Here is a 19,959-nt window from a genome sequence, read left to right as displayed (position 1 = left end):
TGTTTCTCTCCCTCCCTCTCTTTTGTATATCCCTGCGTCTATCTCTCTGACTCTATTTCGTTTTCTCTGACTCTCTCTGTGTCTCTGTCTCTCTCTCATTCTGGTTCTCTCAGTCTCTGTCTTTCTCTATGACTGTGTCTCTTTCACTATCTCTCTATCTGTCTCACTGTCTCTCTGTTTTTCTCTCTGTCTCTGTCTGTCTCTCTTCTTTCTTTGTCTCTCTTTCACACTGTTTCTCATTGTTTTTCTCTCTGTCTCTCTTACTGTCTCTCTGTCTCTGTCTCTGTCTCTCTCTCTCTCTCACACACACACACACACACACACACACACACACACACAAGTCAACCACCTAAGGGCCTTTTTAGCTCTATACTTCTGAAATTTCATATGGAACCCAACGAAATCATATCACCTTCCTAAGCATCCCCAAGACCTGGGCACTTACAGTTAGCCAGAAACAGGAAAAAAAACCCAAAGTTGCCAACATGAGTTTGGGCCGGGGCCTTAAACCTATGGTTCTCCAGTCATGGGAAGGGAGAGAAGGCTTTTTCCACTTTATAACTCTGAAAAATGGAGCAGCTGGCCCAGTATAGAGGAAAGCAGAGTCTCTGTCAATAGTTCAAAGATCTGGGTTTGAATACTGGCCTGGTCACATGCTCACCACATAATCCTTCAGTCTCTTCACCAACCTGAGTGTATGAAGAGGATCCTGCTACCCACCAACCACCTCTCAGCTTGGGGAAAACACTTTACAAATCTTGAAGCTTAGTGAAATATGAGCTCTTATTAAGGCTTAATCTAAGCTCTATGCATGTGTGGTTGAATGATCTGCACAGATTTGGGCGGGGGGGGGGGAAGAGGGAAGGAAAAAAAGTAAAAACTCTTTCATGGGAGGAAAACAAATGCTTCATTTAGTGAGATGAATCAAAACGTTTCTGTATGCATTCAGGAATGAGCAACAGGAAGCCTCCCACTCATTTTGCTAAAGAGTGAAAGTTAATCTCCAAAAATGGGGCTTGGGGTGAGTGTGGCAAGCAGGCTACAAACCCCAGATAGTGGGCCTGGGGTGCGGGAAGACAGGCGTCCACCTGGCCATGAGCCAGGCACACATATGTACACACGTCATCATGGGCCTACTGAAGGTTCATGGGCAGCTCCCATTTTCTGCTCCCTGCCTTCTTCCCATCTCCCGATTCAAAACTGTCCCTTTAACACATCATTCCTAATTAGATGATTAGTGCTTGGAAGGGCAGGAGAGAAGTCATTTGCATAATTTAATCACAAAAAGAAGTTAAAGATACAGATTTTGCTGTTCCTTTGTACAATTATCTTCTTCGGCCTGGGGGGCTGAGATATTAATGTGATTAAACAGTATTTCTGCAAACAGGCAACTGTGCGTCCTCTATTAAAGCAGGGCTGGAGGCAAATGAAAAATTAATTTTAGAAGACAATCAATTTTATTCTACATGACTGTAATAAATAACAGCCCATCTGCAGACAAGTCATTAGACCCTGGGAGGGTACATGTGTCACAAAGTCGAAATGACACACAAGGCTGAATTTTCCACCAAAATACAACCAGTAATAAATGGCCCACCAGCTGCCATTTCAGCCTCGAAAGTCGGAGCACAAGATTTCCTAGAAAGCCAGGTGCATGCTGAGTCACTTACAGGCAGCCAGTTAAGTCCAGCCTGATTGTAGAAATTTCACAGGGCTAAGGGTTTGAATCCAGAGCTTCCCCTAGTCCTGCAGATGTATCCATGCTCACCTACGGTGGATGAACATCATCACAGTTGACACCTGGAGAACACTTTAACGGTGATGAGACACATTAGAGGCAGCTAGGGGACACATTGGATAAAGAGTCACAAGTCCCCAGTTTAAATCTGACCTCAGACACTTAACTGTGTGACCCCCAGCAAGTCATTTAACTGTTGGCTGTCCCTATTTCCTCATTTGTAAAATTGGGATATTAACAGCAGCCTCCTCTCAGGGTCACTGTGAGGATCAAATGAGATGGCCCTTATAAAGTGCTATATAAATGCCAAAGTTCTCATGAGAGCTTCACAATAACCCTGTGAGGAGGGTACTTCAGGTACTATGATGCCCATTTTACAGATAAGAAAACTGAGTCTCTGAGAGAACAAGTGACTTCCCTAATCTCACAGCTAGTAAGTGTCAAAGGTAGTCCCAGAACCCAGATCTCCCTGACTGCAAGTCCAGCATAATGTGCTATCACTGGGCTTTGAGGATATGATACGATCCTGTACCAGAGAACCAGGAGAATCAGAAATACGCACAAGAAAGAAAATGTGCCTCCTACCCAGCGGATGAAAAATCTGCAGGTCTTTTCTTCATTAGCCAACGGCCAAGACATTTTGATGCCATCTACCAATAATTCCTGATATGGCTGCAGTCCAAAAGGAGACTCCAATAAGCAAGCACCAGATTAACATTTTCCTCCACCCAATGTATTTAAGTACACGCCTCATGCTTCTGTCATCAGATCAGCCTCAAAAACAAAGGCCCAAGTTTTCTAAGTCTTAGTGCAAACACTGGAAGCACCGTTCTAGGTGTCATGGCACATGAGAGCAAAAAGGATCCTGATTACTGTCCTCACAGTCAGGGAGACAATGCAAACGCAAAAGGATCGAAATACCAAGAAAATATTTAAATAGCATTGCAAGACAACAAACCAAGAGCCATCATAAAGCAATCCACCATTAACGGCCAAATGAACTGGGCAAGCCAAGCGCGTGCAGAGGTTAGAAAAGGGACACGGCCCTTCGGCCCAGAGCAGGGTAATTGAGGGGATCAGAAATGAGCCAGGCTTGCACTATGCTTGGGTGCCAACCAGTGGAGATGATGCACAGCAGTTGTCAACATGGGGCTAGGGGACACGGACAGGACACACAACTAATTTGGCCTGAATCAGATTCTGATGTAATTGGGAAATATTTAACAAAACAAAAACAATACAATAGAAAAAAAATAACTACTTTATAAAACTAAGAACATGGAGGGCCCTCTTCCTCCTTCCCTTGGGATATCTTTGTACAGATTCCATGGCCCCCATTTCTCTCTGGGTCTCTTTCACACAACTGTTATAAATGATCATTATTCCAATTTTAGAGATGGGGAAATTTCAGAGGTCATGTGGCTGTTGAACAGAACCCCAACTCAGATCCAAGCATTCTGACTCCCAACCCCATTCCAAAGGATGACTAGCACCTCAAAGGCAAAGGAATGGGAAGGTACTTGGAAGGACAACAGACTAAACAAAAGAATTGGTATAACAAGGATTCGTGGGGGGGGGGGAGGAATACCTTTCTGGATAGAGTAGAGGGCTCAGGAAGATGAGCAGTCACCAATTTTCATTTGATAATAGTTTTTTTTTAATTATAGGGCTTTAATATCTCAAAAATTCCAAGGAAGTATGCTAGGATCCAACTGCTAAGGCATTTTAGCCATCTTCAGTATGTAAACAGCTACAGTGTCTTCAAACTACTGGACTGAAATACTCTACTAGTTAGAGATACTGAGGAGGGGACCCTAGAAATTCTGTGATCTCAACTATCCAGATTTCTTTACTCTACTCTTTGGCTTTTATAAAAGATGCCATTCTCAGATGAGATTTAATTTTCACATTACATATAAAGACAACATTGTAAGAATGTCCATGTTGGATCATGAAAAGAACCATGTTATTTTTCAAATGCTTCAAATCAGTAAGAGAATAAAATCGAGTCAAAAGGGGCAAGAGTCTGTGACTTCAGAATACAGTTATTCTCTCCAAAAGCTGCAAATCGTGTCTGTGTTTGACCATGATCCTACACAATGAGTCTACATGATGCAGCTAAGCATTTCTTCATGTTTCATGGACACCAACCAAAATATGAGTTGTTGAGTCATTTCAGTGTTGCCTGACTCCATGACCCCTTTTGGGGTTTTCTTGGCAAAGAAAGGAAATTGCCATGTCCTTCTCTAGCTCATGTTATAGATGAGCAAACTGAGGCAAACGGCAAAATAACTTACCCAGGATCAAATAGCTACTTTATTCTGTTTGAGGGAAGATTTGAACTCAGGTCTTCCTGACTCCAAAGTTGGCATTTTATTCACTGCATTATCTAGTTGCACATACAATATGAGGTACCTACTAGTTAGTTCTCCTTTTCATTATATGAGCAGCCCAGCATTTTTTCAGTGTTCTGGTTAAGAGCGTGTATGACATATTTGTTGATAACAGGAGAAAAGAACAGTATGGCATAGTTAAAAATGGCCAATCTCAGAATCCAGAAGACCTGGATTCAAATTCTACCCCTAAGATATACCACTTACTTTGCAGATAATCCCTGAAGTCCCCAGTGTCTCAAACATGAAGTTACAAAGGAGTTTCCCCAAACTAATAAAATCAACAAAATCATAGGCCTCGACCTTCCCTCCGCTTAAAAAAAAAAAAAGTGCCAACAATATCAAATCAGGCTCAATATTATGCTGCTTCCTCTCCTACTTCCCTGGCCTGAGCCCCATCAAAGAGGAGATGATCAGAATGTTTCCTCCTCTTCAGAAGAATCTTTTTTCTGTTCCTCCCTTATACTTTATACCCATCAATTTATCAATTCCTGCTCTAATCTCTCCACTCGAATTTCCAACTATTGACTCTTTTGCAATGTCCAGGACACCTGAAACCCCCTTGTCAATAAAGCGTCCCTTTCCAATCCTTCCTCAAAGATGGATCTCTTCCCTAGATAGAAATGAGCTGGTGAGGATGCTGATCACTCCAAAACTCTCTGTTAGGTCAAGCACTTGATGGGTCCTTTCCTGCTGGCCCTCTTCAACATGGTTGAAAGTATGGTTCCTCTGGGTGGGTACCACAGCTGGCTCGACTGGCCACAGCATTCCTACTGCACTGCTGGTACTCAAGCAGGAGCACGCTTAAAAAGCATTAGCAACAACATGGGTGAGGTCATTACAAATAATTTTAGACTTTCACGTTTGTTTTCCAAGAAACTAAATTAAACCAAAGAATTGGCAAAAATGTGGTTTCCAAATTTAGAAATCACACTATATGCATGATGCTTTAATCCAAAGAAAAATGGTCATTATGCTCCCTTCAATATAATGATTCAAATTATTCTCTCAAATATATGTGTATACCAACACACACACACACACACACACACACACACACACAAAATCTCAACTGAAAGCAACATTTCACATTCACAAAGAATCTAACCACATTTTTCATATGTTCAAGCTACAAAGTTGTTCCCCAAATCCCAATGGAACATATTCAAATCAAGAAAATCTGACCAAAAACAATCATCCATGCCAATGGACAGCATCACAGAGAAACAGTTAGCAGCAGCTAGATGGCTCAATGGATAGAGCATCAGCCCTAAGGTCAGGAAAACCTGAGTTCAAATACAGACACTTCCTAGTTGTGTGACCCTTTGCAAGTCACTTAACCCCAACTGCCCACCAATGTAAAAAACAAAAACAAACAAACAAACAAAAAAAAAAAAAACCCCGAAATAACATTTAACAATGCCATAAAAGAAGGTGTCTAGTAGGGAAAACTTTCAAATGAAGTCATACAACTTCTAATGCCCCAAGCTCATTCATTTCTGGTATTCAGGAGTTACCTTGACTCAGAAAGGTTCCCCTTGCCCCCTTTACTTTACACCAAATTCTTACCTACATGCGCTCCTATCCTGGTACTAATGGGAATGGTAGGAACCTCCAGCTAGTACCTCCTACTCACACCCCATTCATTACACTGTGGGGAGAAGGAATAGTGTGTAATGGGGAGGCAGAGGCCATGAGTTTGAATCCTGACTCTGTCACTCATCAGCTTTGAGACTTTGACAAATGACCTTCCCCTCTCTGAGCCATCTGTAAAACCAGGGAGCAGTACTGCATGACCTCTTAAGGTCCTGCAAGTCCTCAATCTAAAATCCTGAATCATTGTCACTGACCTTTGAAGTGAAAAATACAGTAATGTGGGTTCTAATATGCTTCTGTAGCCATAAGAAATAAAATAACAATAAAAGAATAGATCACAAGTTCTTTCCATTCTCAATCTCTGATACAATGCCAGGATAAGAAATGAATGTGTTTATTTAATAATCAGTATTTATTGATTAGAATGTAAAAGAGAGATCAGGTCCTAGAATCTTCTAGTTAAAAGGACCTCGGAGGTCATGCAAACCAAATGGCATCTGAAGACTTTCTACTAACAATCTGAGGTAACCAAGTAGTACAGTACTGGGCCTGAAATCAGAAAGAGCTGTTTTCAAATCTAATATCAGACACTTAATGGCTGTGTGATCCAGGGCAAGTCACTTAACCTCTGGCTACCTCACTTTCCTCATCTGTAAAATGGGGATAATTATATCATCTACCTCCCAAAATCGTTGTGACATCAAATGAGATATTTATTAAGTGCATAGCACAGTGCCTGACACCTAGCAGGTACAAGATTAATGCTTATTCCCCCTTCCTCAAAAAATAATAAAAGCAATAGCTGGTAATACTTCATTTGATCCTCATATCAGGAAGGTACTCCATGCAATGATAATAACATATGTTAATTTATATTTCCATTTAGGTATTACATGTTTACATCACAATTTCTATTCTACTTTAATGTATACTATGTCATTATCTCACTCCTTCCATTGTACAGACAGTAAAACTGCGTCTCAAAGAAGTTAAGTGACATGCCGAGAATGAATACTTACAGCATAGGGACTACTAATGAAAGCCTTTAAGCTCCATCAGGAGCTTCTGTTTGTAGAAAACTCCATTTTTTCCCTTTTTGATCTGATTTTTCTCGTGCAGCATGATAAATGTAGAAATATGTTTAAAAGAATTGCACATGTTTAATCTATATTAGATAACTTGCTGGCTACAGAAGGGGAGTGGTAGGAAGGGAGGGGGAAAAATTTGGAATACAAGGTTTTGCAAGGGTGAATGCTGAAAACTGCCTCTGACTGTATTTTGAAAAATAAAAGCTTTTATTAAAAAAACTATCCATTTCTTATCATGTTTAAGCTGAGAGAGGAGGAAGACCACATATCATTCTCCCATTTTACAGAAAAGGAAAAAGGCTCAGAGAGTCTTATAACATAATAGCGTAGAAAGCACAGTTCATATGAAATCAAAAGACTAAGATTCATTTTACTACTTGTGGAGCCCAAAGAAAAGGAGAGGATAAACATTGATGAAGCACCCACTATGTGCCAAACACAATTCTATAAGCACTTTACAAATATCATCTCATCTGATCCTCACAACAACGCTGGAGCTTACAACTAAGGAAACTCAGGCAGACAACGGTTAAGTCACATAGCTAATAAGCATATGAGGACAAATTTAAAATCAAGTCTTTGACTTTAGGCCCAAGGCTGTACCCATTTGGTCATCCAACTGCCTTCATCTAGGAGAGTCAGATTTGATGCAGAATCCTGAGCTTAAATCCAGTTCTCACAATTCCAAGCCCCAGTACTCTTTCCAAGGGTTATCCGCTGTCTTAGAGAAGCCAATGAGCAGGTACAATATATTCATGTGGTATCAACCATGGCTGAACATGGCATCTTGATGATAGATATAAACACAGATATACATATATACATCTGTGTATAGCTAATATATATATAATGTATATTTATAAGCACATGTACACACACCCTACTGAATACACCAATAGATGCTTGATTCAGAAATTATCTACAAAAACAATTGTAGCCTTATCAGAATCCTACCAGGTTCCATCTCGCTGCTACTGGTTAGTACTCACATTCAAAAAAAATAAAAACTCATTTTAACATTAGATAAAGCACAACTTAATGAGAAAGGCAAATCTGCTGTAAAAGCTAAAATAATATACTCTACAACAAGACCAAATGCAATTATTTGGACTCTCCATGTTTCCAATCACCATTGTCCACATCACCAATTCTTTCCATGACTGTGGATGACCATGTACCAATAAATCCAATTTATTTGCAAGTCATGACATCACGTTTCCGATGGTCCTCTTCGAGAACGAAGGACAAATAACAATAAAGCATACTACCTAAATTTGCTAAGAGAAAGCTAAGAATTTGGGACGAGGTTTTCTAAAGGATAATATTGTTCCAACTGACAACAGAAAAAAATAGAAATATTCAAATACTTGTCAAATAAATAATATTAGCTTTAAAGTATATGCAAAGTAAAAACACAATCAGTCTGTGAGCTACAGCTTGCATCATTAACCATGAGAATGATGATTCTCTCCCCCCCCCCAAAAAAAAAAAAAAAAAAAACTACGGGATGTTCATAAATGCAGAGCTACATACTTCTAAGAGCTTAGATGATCACAGACTATTTTCAAAACATCCAGTTAAACAGAATCTAAATAAATAAAATACTGCCAAATGCTTTTCTTGAATACTTATTCATGTATGATTCCATCACTTAGCCTGTTTTTGAAAAATATTTACACTAAGGATCAAGAGATTTTGAAATCTCGGTTATCAAAGCACCCTCTCTCATCCCTACTGGCGTTTCTGACATCAGTTTCTCCGCCTCCTTTCCCCACACCCCAGCTAGGATATTGTATATAACCATAAGCAAAAACAAATTCAATTCTAAGTTGAGATCTAAATGGTTAAGTAACCACCCAAATTAAGGTAAGTTTTTAATGTTTCTCCCTTCATAGGAAATGACTGAGTGTACAGATATATAAGACAGAAAGAATCTTCTTTTTAACTGTATAAGTCACAGACCTTCTTACATCTCACAACAAAAGCAGAGCAGAACAAGAATCCCCTGGTCAACTGAACATGGCCACTCGGAAGTGCAAATAAATGGTTCATTCCAATCCCTCCTGATGTGCATTCTATTTATACTACATCAGCAGTCTCTGTGTTCATTTTTTTAAAAATGAATTATCTCCTCTTATATTTCAAAAATACTAATTTCTTTCAGTTCTTTATTTCTGATATAATTCCAGGATTAAAAAAAAGAAACTTATCTATTATTTACTGATTAGAACACAAAAGATAAAAAAAAGGAAATTTAAAGATAAATCAAGAGTGAGTCTCACAGAAAATAATGTGAGTTTCTTAATTTAGCAAAAAATAACATGGGAGGAGAGAAGGAGCAAAGAGTGATGATACATAGCTCACATCTACCTCATAAGATAACTAAATCTAACATACTATTTCACACCCAAAAAGGGGGGGGGAGGAATCCCAGAAAAGTCTGGACATTCTTCATAAATCTCCATTAAATCTGACTCCAAGATCTAATGATTTTATCATGAAACTGCTAAGAAAAGAAGCTTTTGGGGGTTCCTGGTCCAAACAACAAGCATTCAAATGTAGAACTGGGGCAAAATCAAGTCCAGTGCTCTAGTCCTTAAACCCATGGGGTATGGAAGGTAAGATACTGGAGGCTTCTCTATTCATTCAAGTTCCTTGGAGAGGGTTTGAGATAGAGCCCAAGTCATACAGAGCTCCAGATATTGGGAATATTCTGTATGATTTTTCAAGGTTCTTCTGTATATACACTCGATATCTTCTCAGAAAAATCAAGACCTCAACTCTATTTATAGTAATATCATTTTATAGCTAGACATATCAAAAGGCTTTATATACTTTCTACAAGTTTGGTGTGCTATTAATATTGCATTTAGGCTCAAAAGGTGGAAAACATACTGTAAAATGTGCCGTTATAGGCATGTAATTTATGCTGCTACCAGAAACCTTCAAGAAATAAGTACAGTCTTACATTAACATTAGGTATACACTTTATTCTTATTTTAATACAACAGGATATCTCAAATCTCAAAATAAAGACAATGCATTAACAAATGCATTAATAAAACACACACATAAATACACCAATCCAAATATTGTCTTGTCTTTTTGGACAAATGAGAGACAGACTTCCTCCCAAACAACTTAAATGCTAAGAATCTAACATATTGCTGCAAGCTATAATGGTTATAACTGTTAATCCAATACACCTTTTATACAAACCCATAAACACACGAGTGGAAAAATAGCACAGATGTTCATCTCTAATGCAATTTCCATTCAATTTCCTAAGTGCGGTCCCTGTGTGCAAACTAGCTTAACGTTATGTTTAGCTTGCAAATTCTTTTAATAAATAATGAATGCAATAAAACTAGGAGATCAATGGCAAGCTGAGAAATCATAAAAAAAAAAAAAGCCTTTTGTGTTCAGGCTGTTGCCGATTTCAAACTTTAATCCGGAGACAGATCAATATTACTTTTTCTTTTTAACCCATCACATAAATAGCAAAGAGACTAAATGTGGCCTAAATGCTGTTACCAGATATCAGTAGCAAACAACCTGATAAGAACATCAGACATGACTGCAATTGAACATTTTATACCTTTACATACACAATACATTATACACTGTTAAGCAGTCAACTTGTTTAAAAAATCATTGTACAGCAATAAAAAGACTACCATTGGCTCATTTTTTCCCCTTTTTGCTTTCCTGTCATCTGGTGTTTTTTTTTTTTTTCCAGTCAGGTAATTACTGAGGTTTTACCACAATTGGCTCTAATAAGCTCAATAAATGCAATGGGTCAAAATGGTGGATAGTTCAAAGTAATTTTATCTTCTAGAGCTCTTAGAGGAAATTGAATTCAATTCTTAAAAAACAAATTCTCCCTGGGAAAGGAAGCATGTTTATAAAAAAGCATTCTCCTTTAAAAAAAAAAAAGTCAAGAATGGAGGCATATGAGTATCATCTGGGTTTAGGTGTTAGAACTTATTAGACACAAAACAGAAAAGAAAGAATTCTCTGGCTAATGTATTTTAGTATTTCTAATTCCATTTATAGAAAAAAAAATTTTTTTAACACCATTGCACTCCAAACAACCAGATTTTGCCAACTACAAAGCCAGATCCAAAGAATATGGCCCCAAGGGGTCACTGTAATATCAAGAAGGTTAAACCTGAATCACTAAGGATCATTATATGGCATGGCAGTGAGCTGGTTATACTCTGGAATTCAGGTTTAATCATAACATTAGAAAATCTTTTCAAAGTTCACATACAGAAAATTAAACAGGTCGGGGGGGGGGGAAGGGGGAAGAATCACATTCCCTTTTAACAGTACCCTGCTGTTCCAATCTCCAAATTTCTAAACTTGGATTTTTGCACCCTTCTGTGGGTCTCTTTAGAAATGTGGTTTTTTTTGTTCCAAACACTAGGGTTTTAATAATGGCATTAAAATTGCAAGATTAATGTATTTTTAACCATTGTATACCTTAGGAAGCAATCTAAATTAAACCTACAGTCATCTATGAGAACAACTTTGAAGCAAATTTTAGATAGCATTCATTCAATCAATTACCATTTAGGGAGCCTTGGGGCTGCCATAGACTAACCATAATCTAGTACATCATGTACTGCTTGAGCATGGATGACTACATAAAGTTCTATTTCTGTGCTTAATTCCAAGGCACCAAGGTATATAGCAAGAGATTCTAGCACCCTAATTGCTGATCAGGAAGGAAACCAGTGGTGTCCTGAGTTACAGAGACAGTTTAGGGAGAAATTGCTTCTCCTACAGAACTAAGTCACGGGTTTGTTTTGTTTTGTTCTGTTTTAATCAATTGGCATAATAGAGAAAACCATCATATATGGCTCAGCACCACAGAGCAAGAGAAGTAGCTGGCAAATTTAACATATTCCCGATCACGACAAACATATGCGCTCCAGCTTCTACGATTAGCCTGGTGCTCTCAGTATGATCCTCTGATGGAAACTTGAGACTTGGGCAGAGCATTCAACAGTGCCTTCTATTTTTCCCCATGTCCACGGAGCAGCAAAATGAAGGTACACATAGCAAGTAGAGTTTAGAGTTTAGTTGGTATAAAATATGCATTTTTATTAAATAGTGTTTTTTGAATTTGGTCGTAGTACAGAAGGCAAGAAAGCTGACAGGCCAGCAGAAAGCTCTACCTGGATCAACTGATTAAGCACGAACTGTGCCAAGCTGCACAAGATGAAACCAAAACCTGTTTTTGTGAGTATTTAAATTTTTCTTCATTACCAAATGGCTATTTCCCCCAACTGAATAGGTATCAAAAAGGCGGGGGCGGGGGGAATTAGAGATTAATATTTCTCAAGATGAAATTCAAACTCTGTCCAAAGTTCGATCCCTCCAAAAAAAAAAAAAAACAGTTGTAGGAGGCACGTTTCAAATAGAGGTAAGTGATCAATTTCAGGAAAGTGATCTCAAAGTTCCTTTTGGTTTACATTGGGGAATTCAGCCATAAATCGGGGGTGTACAAAGATGTCCCAAAGATTTATGTTCTACGGGTTCTTATAAGGAATCTTTAAAGACCAGTTCGTGACTAAATGAACCATATGGGGAAGAAAACATCTTTCCAAAATCCTCCACACTCCCCAGTGAAGAAATAATGACTGCCTAGTAGACAGGCTACTTCTTTCTCTAAAGAAATCCTGAAGGACTTCCAAATCCCCTGATAAAAGTACATTGCAGCTGCATGAAGCCACCAAGCAGCTTATTAGAGTAAGGATTAAAAAACTAACATCCTCCTGTAATCAATTTGGATACAAGGCTCTTCTATAGATAGTGACACCAGCAATGTGTCCCAATCATATATGACTTATTCTCAGCATTCTTACCATAATGAAATATTAATGTGGAGAAAATGGTTGCATTAAGAAGCACCAGTATATTTAGATTTTTTTAATATTGATTTCTACCATATTGGGATAGTTAACAATTTTGCATAAAACCATATATGTCAAACTTCCAATTACTAGGAGAAAGTTTATTAATTTCCACATACTAATCTTACAGTTAAATCTGTGTTTTCCTTAGATTCCCAATAAACAATCTAGCTATCCTGGCAAAAAAAAATGAAAAAGGGGATACCGCCACTTTAAAAGCTTCAATCTCTCTGACATTGCTGGCAGAGTATGGGAACATTAATGCATCTGTCATGATAACAAGCTAAGAATAACATCTAGACATCAAACCGAGCAGAGAATCCATCTGAAGTGATTCATTCAGATCTGTCTCATTGATTTATTAAACACAGGGCAACATCTGCAGCCTCACAGAGCCGCTTGCCGAAATTAATGCAAGATCAATTCAAATGGAAAAAAAGTGCAAAAGAGATAAATCAAAACACCATTTGCATGCAGTTCCACAATCAGGCTTATTGGGTGCAAATGCTCAATTTCCCTCCCAAAGCAAGTGTGTTTAAATGTTGTTTTATCTTGTGAGAATTGTGTGATTTGAAGTGACAGTGAAGAGTTTTGCAGGTTGCAATAGAGAAAAGAAAAAAAGGAAGAAAAATGCTCGCAAAGGCCTTTTGAATATGCAACAAGAATATCATTAATACCTAATTGTTTTGCTGTTGGGGAAAGGGTTGATGGTTTTTTTCCAGAAACATAACATTTTCTGTTTTCCACTAATTGCAGAGAGATTTATATGGCAAATTTGAAATTTTGAGAAAGGAGAAATCGGAATCATTTCTATCTTGAAAAATGCATAATAAATTACTAATCGAAACCCATACTGCCAACTGAAATGCAATTTATTTTGATTAGGGGTCCTTCCAATTCAATTTGCCTATCAGGGGCATTTTTAAAACATCTAAAGATTTTATTAAGACAAATAAGGTTCCACAAGAAAGGGACAGAGATGGGCTTGCCATTTGCCACAGGTATTAGGAATTTCCTTTCAAAAAAAAAAAATCACCAGATCTGAAAACCACTATATAATTCTCTGTATTCATATGCTACATGATGAAGCTATTATCATATGTAACTGTGCAAAGATGAATAGATCATACTACTGACCATATTTAATGATCGTCTAAATGGATACGTGTGGACAAATATAGATGGGCAAGCAGAATGCTCTGGGTAAGGAACCCAAAGAGGTTGCTTACACAGAAAGGTCCATTTGAAAAGCAGTAAGCATTTCTATAGAAGGCCCGTGTGCAGGCACAAGGCTGGATTGCCCTCATTATAGCCTTGACATCACCCCTCTAATAAAAGACGGAGCATTGGTGACTAGGTGACTGCTTTTAATAGACAACAGGACTACACCCTCGTTAGCCTGCGCACTCCAATGGCTACATTTACTGCCTCCATTCACTCCTAAATTCTTTTATTGTTTGGGAACAAGAGCATAAGTCATGGAAAATGTTCCTACTGTTGCTGACAAACCTTCATTTTGTAGAGGAAGATGTGCTGTTTTGTGTTGGACACAGCCTATTAATGCAAAATTAAGGCTGAATCTATTGAGGGAAGGTTGATCATCAGGTCCAGCATTCAAAAATAATTGCAAAAGCATGATCCAGTGGTTACAGGATCAAAGCAGAAATAACAAACTCAGAACTCAGATCCATTAATTGGAGCATCACATGTCTTCCTTATGAAACCTCAAGTTTGTATCTCTGTATCTTGAAAAGTAACTCAATATATTATTAGTAATGCTTTCTTAATCAGACTACTCATGGTTTTTTGTTTTTTTTTTTTTAAGCATCCATTTAATCCAATCAAGGGATGAAATAATAATTAATCAGTTGCACCACAAATAAACAAACATCGGTTATAGAATCTGAGAATGTGACTTCTATCCTGCCATATAGAAAGCTGGTCATACTGAATAAGTTAATTTAATCATTTTTCTACCCTTACACTATAGGTTTGGATTTTTTCCTTTTTTTTTTATTTTAGTTTCAGGGGAAGAACTGGGGGCGGGGTTTAAGCCCGCATGAAAATATTTCTACCAAGTGAAGGTAAGAATTTAGACAAGAAAGAAATGTGCTCTCTGGACAAAACTAGCCTTCCTATCTGGATAAAAAAAGGGCTACATGAACTTGAGATTACTGTGTTTTTTATCTGAGGGAAAAAACTTTTTAAGAAGGCGGCAACTTTTTAAGTCCCTTGGTGCCCGGATCATCATGTTCACATTCATCTTGAAAATAACCTGCATCAATATTCATTTGCCAAGTTAAAGGGCATGAGAAGAATGACCAGTCCAGCCCTTTGGCACTGCACTGATATCAAGCATGAGTCATGTGGTAAAACAAGGTATGGCCAAAAAGCTTCCAATCCTGACAGCAAGCAGGTATTGTCACCCAACTTTGCTTCTCTGGGGAGAGAACTTTGTCAGAAAAGCTAGGGAGTGGCTAACAGCAAGATACTGAAGACTAGGTATCAGTACTTGTGCTACCCCAGCTTGTAGGCCTTTCCAGGAGACCAGAGCTAATTAACACTTCTGATCTAGCATGCTCATTTGTGATTCATGCCAACCTAGAGTTATAAACATTTGTCCTGTGAGCTCACCCCGATGCAACCTGGTGGCATCCGAGAGGAGGGATGTGTGGCAAAATGACAAATGAAAAGTCCAAAATTCAGCATTCTCATTTCTTTTTTCCCCTGACAGTGGCATAGCAGAAGGAAAACCATGCCCATTGTTTGGGGAAAGAAAAGTGTCCAAGGTTTTGGTAAAAATCAGTTTTGCTTTTAAATATCATCAGCAGATGAAGAGAAATGTCCTATCTAAAAAAAAGAGAAAAGTCCTATCTAAAATGGATTCAGCGTGAAAGTTTTCCCACTGATTGATCAAGGGAGCTGCACTTTTTTTTTCCAAACCAGAAATTGCTAAGAGACCTTGGGTTCAGCATCAGAATCCTACCCTATATTTCTCTCCCCCTCTTTGGCCACTGCTCTCTCAAGCTAAGCGGCCACATCTTTCACTCATTCCCTTCCATTACATCCCTATGCTCTCATCAGCCCAGTTTCTCATGTCCTCCCGGCCTTGAATCTTCATCTTGCTTTTTTTTTTTTTTTGTCCTGCTGGACCCGGCTCTGGCTCATTTTATTGCTCAGCTCCGTCTTTCTACAAAAGGCAGGTGAATAATGATGCAAGAGGCAAGGATTTTGCACTTTTGTGGTAGATTTAACCCAACACTTAAAGAAGAGTTTTGAATGAATAGAACTCAAAACACAGCTAACTAATGGCACTTTTGCTATTTTGTGATTTGTTTTCCTTGTATGATAAGGAGTGTTGTAGCTCTCAAATCTGGAGATGTGTAATTTAAATATTAAATTTCAGGCTGTTATTTCACACCTAGAAAAGGCAAGAGATCAAAGTGTTCTAAATAGTCTTCCTTACCTCACTCAATTACATAGAAGCAGAGTTTATATTATCAGAAAATTCAGGTAGGGGAGCACAGTAGTCACTTTTGTTGAATACGAAATAAGACACGACCAACCAGTACGCATAAAAGTCCCTCATTTCCAGTTTACCTATCAACAGCCTTTACACAAAAATACACACACACAGCAGAAGCAATTCAACAGTTTTGGGTTGCAAACACTATCAAAAGCCAAATATAACAACCAAATTGAAGCAAGGATAACACACAGGTCATACAAAAGAATCCAAAAACAAAAAAACAAAACACATCTAGTGGCCACCTGTCTCCAGATACACAGAGAAATCAGTCATCTGTTTATTGCTTGGGGGGGGGGGGAGAGGGGAGAGAAGTTTCTTAGTAAGAAATCGGAATCCATACATTTTCAGATTATGTTGAGGCAGAAAACACTAAATGCTTGCCTGAACCTTGTTCAGTTTTCTTTCTCAATGACTGTCACTTATTTTGAAAAGAGAAATTGTATAAATTGAGTAAATGGTCAACATTGTCCTGGGGAGAAAAGGAGAGGAGAAGGGAAAGCTTGAATAATGAGCAGATTTTCATGTGTGGAATACTTTTAGGCTTTTTGAAGTCATGGAAATGATCTAGATGACCCCCTCTAGGTCAATCCCTAATACTGTCAGTCTCACTATTATTAAAGGGCTCTGTGGTAAATCAAAATTTCCTCTATGCTCTTGGAGGAGATCATAGCTTAAACCTCATTGAGTCCTTTAAAACAGGGCTATTCCTAAAGAAGCTATGAATGACATCACAAACCAGGTTAGGAAGCCCTAATAGATAGGAAGTCAAGCAGGAATTCTCACAGGATTCGGTTCTTTTAAATTACTTGAACACAGAAATATATCTGCTCTCCCCCCCCCCCCAAAAAAAAAAAAAGGACAGGGGAAGGCCTCTGTAAAATTCTGCAGCGAGCAACAGTTTGTCGCCGCTTTGTCTTTGTCGGTGCCCTATTCTATCTAACACGTTGCCTTCCACTTCCATTTTGTAGCTGCCCATGTGAGAACTGTATTAGCAGTTTGGTTCTTAACGCTGGAGATTTAAAGTTGCAGTGGAAAAAAGCAAGAGGGGACTCCAAGAACTTCTCCTATGAACCCTTTTCAGGGCAATCCATTAATGACTTATCCCAGTCGGACAGACCCTGCAGGCACTTTCTTTCCCTTAAGGTATTACCAAGACCAATAGATAGATTGCTAAGTAGATAATTAAACCCAGGTAAAGTCTTTATTAAGCATTTACTATGTGCCAGAAACTGTGCTAAGTAGGAATGGAATTCACAAGCTCACAGGTGCTTAAAATGGGAAAGGGGCTGGCCACCACGATCTTCTCCGTAACCGGACAGGATCGGCACAACATTCACATATGCACAAATGGCTATTTCTCCCGCAGACTCCTAGGACTGGAGGGATGAGATCTGCGATCTCATGCACCCATAAAGGACGGATGGAGGGATGGGCGGATGGCCAAACCAACGGCCAACGGCATTAGCTCTGGCTTGGAAAAGTCTCTTTCCACTAGTTTGCCTGAGGGAAGAACTGAGAGCATCTTTTACAGGGTCTATGGTCTAGCCTCCACCCCGCAACGGACTGGCCTTTGCAGACGTCCCCCAGAAACAGAAGAAAGTGACTACCGATTCCGTCGGCGTTGGCGAGGGCTGCGGCGGCCGAACTGCCGGAACAGATTGAGCGCCCCGAACAGACACGCACTCTCTCTCCGCACGGCTCGGGGGCCAGCAGCAAGGCAGCCCCCCACCCCCACTCCCTACCCCAGGTGGCGAGACGAGCGCGCAGGTGGCGGTGGCCGCGGGGCGGCCGGCTCGGCTCGGGATCGGGCTTAGCCCGCCCGCCTGGCATCAGCATTCAGGAGAAAGTATTATCCCGGCCACCGCCACCGCCACCGCCGCCGCCAACGCCGCGGAGCAGGAGAGAAAACAAAAGACGAATTAGTTAGGATTTCGGCTGCTTTGGGGGGCTGGAAGAGGCATGCAAGGACTGGCCTTTCGGGGCAAGGACAGCAAACTTCGGCTGCGGGAAGCCAAAAGGTAGTTCCAGCAGTAGGGAGAGTGGAGATTGGGGGGGGGGGGCGGGGTACATCAAGTGGAACTCACTGGGGGTACAAAGTTGGGCCAAGGAAGGGGGATTAAGGGGTGGCAGGACGTAGCGGGACGAAAGGGTAGGGGTGGAAAAACTGGAAAGGAGTTTTCGGAAAAGGAGATGAAAATATCGAAGAAGGGAGAAGAGGAAAAAAGAGCATAGAAAGGGAAGAGAGAGGAGGAAAAGGAAGAGGAGAACAGAGGGAAGGAAAGAGAGAAAAAAGAAAGGGGTGAAGAGAGGAAAAAAGAAAAAAAAAGGGGGGAGGAGAGGAAAAGATAAAAGAAAAAATTAAGAGGAAAAGAGGAAAACAGAAAAGAGGTGGAAAAAAGTAAACCAGGCTAGAAGAAGAGTAGAATCGACGAGAAGAGATGAAAGAAGAGGGGAATAAAGAAAAAGAGGGGAGAAGAGAAAAGGCGGAGAGGAGCCCTCACCTGGCGTTGGTGCAGTCGTTGTACAAAGTTTCGAAGTCTTTCCTGGTGATGAGTTTGCAGCGGTTCACCCCGGGCTGGATGGCGCCCAGCCCCCGGAGGATCCGGACCTGCTCCACGGTGCACACCACCGGGGTGATATCCAGTCTCTTCAGCTTGGTGTAGACGGTGTGCAGGCCCCCCACGAGGTGCTTCAGGAACAGGTCGAAGACCTGCGGCAGGCAAATGAGCTCCTGCCCCTCGACCAGGAAAGAAGCCACCTTCACTCCGTGCAGATCGACCATCTTACACTCGTTGCCGCTGCTGCCGCTAGTGCCGCTCAATATGCTCACGACGCTCAAATTCATCCCGCTGCTGCCGCCGCCGCCGCCGCCGCCGCCGCCGCCGCCCAGAGCGCTCAGGCCGCCGCCGCCGCCGCTCATCCCGCTCAGGCCGCCGCCACCGCTCATCCCGCTCAGGCCGCCGCCGCCGCCCAGAGCGCTCAGGCCGCCGCCGCCGCTGCAGCCGCTGATCCCGCTAGCACCGCCGCCGGTGGAGATGAAACTGTTAATCATGCTGGTGGTGAGCCGGGGGGACTCGGACGGGCTCGAAGAGTACAAGGGCTCGGCCCGGAACAAGCCCCCGGGGCCCCCGGCGCTGCTGCTGCAGCTGCTCGCAGTTGCCGAGATCACCGGCGGGGCTGAAACAGCCATGGTTACCCTGGGGGGCTCCGTACCTCCGGTTTTTCTGAGCACCACTCAGTCCTCGGGGTTTAGCTCGCGCTCTCTCAGTGCGTCCGCCTCCCTCGCAACTGTTGGCCACACTACTCTAAACAGGCTCACGCTCCTCCCACGCCCCGTACACACTGTGAGCCGCGGCGCCCGCGACTACCAGACTCCACCCCCCGCCGCACCCCCTCCCGAGACTGGCAGCACGCCTCGGCCAATGGCCTCCAGCCTCACGGCTCCTGAGCCCAGAGAGTGGCTGCGGGAGCGGGGTGGGGCCTCGGGGCCCAGCCCGACTACCTGAGTCCCACCAGAATGGGTCGCTTGAACGGGGACGGAACCGAGTGGGGGTTGGGCTGGACTGGGGGTTTGGGGCAAGGACTGCACTTCCCTCCGTTTCTCTTTCTTTCTCCGCTCCTCATCTCTTCCTTGCATTTGCCCGCGCAACCTTTAGCGCCATCTCGGAGCTCCCGCTTTGCGGGGCTCTCCGGG

General features: G+C 41.2%; 1 protein-coding gene across 2 annotated transcripts in view; it reads right to left on the bottom strand.

The window, feature by feature from the left end:
• DACH2 (dachshund family transcription factor 2) overlaps positions 1–19,573 on the bottom strand; it is a 430,511-nt gene extending 410,938 nt beyond the window's left edge. Inside the window, exon 1 of one of the 2 annotated variants that reach the window (XM_051969293.1) lies at positions 18,767–19,573. In XM_051969293.1, coding sequence (XP_051825253.1) covers positions 18,767–19,455 — 689 coding nt within the window. In that variant the 5' untranslated portion in view covers positions 19,456–19,573. The remainder of the gene's footprint in view (positions 1–18,766) is intronic. The other variant, XM_051969294.1, reaches the window with a different exon arrangement.
• Between the last annotated feature and the right edge of the window lie 386 nt (positions 19,574–19,959).

The sequence above is a fragment of the Antechinus flavipes genome, chromosome X (assembly GCF_016432865.1).
Source record: "Antechinus flavipes isolate AdamAnt ecotype Samford, QLD, Australia chromosome X, AdamAnt_v2, whole genome shotgun sequence".
NCBI classification, from domain to species: domain Eukaryota; kingdom Metazoa; phylum Chordata; class Mammalia; order Dasyuromorphia; family Dasyuridae; genus Antechinus; species Antechinus flavipes.
The sequence above is the reverse complement of the archived record's forward strand: the minus strand, read 5'-3'. Positions and strand labels throughout refer to the sequence as shown.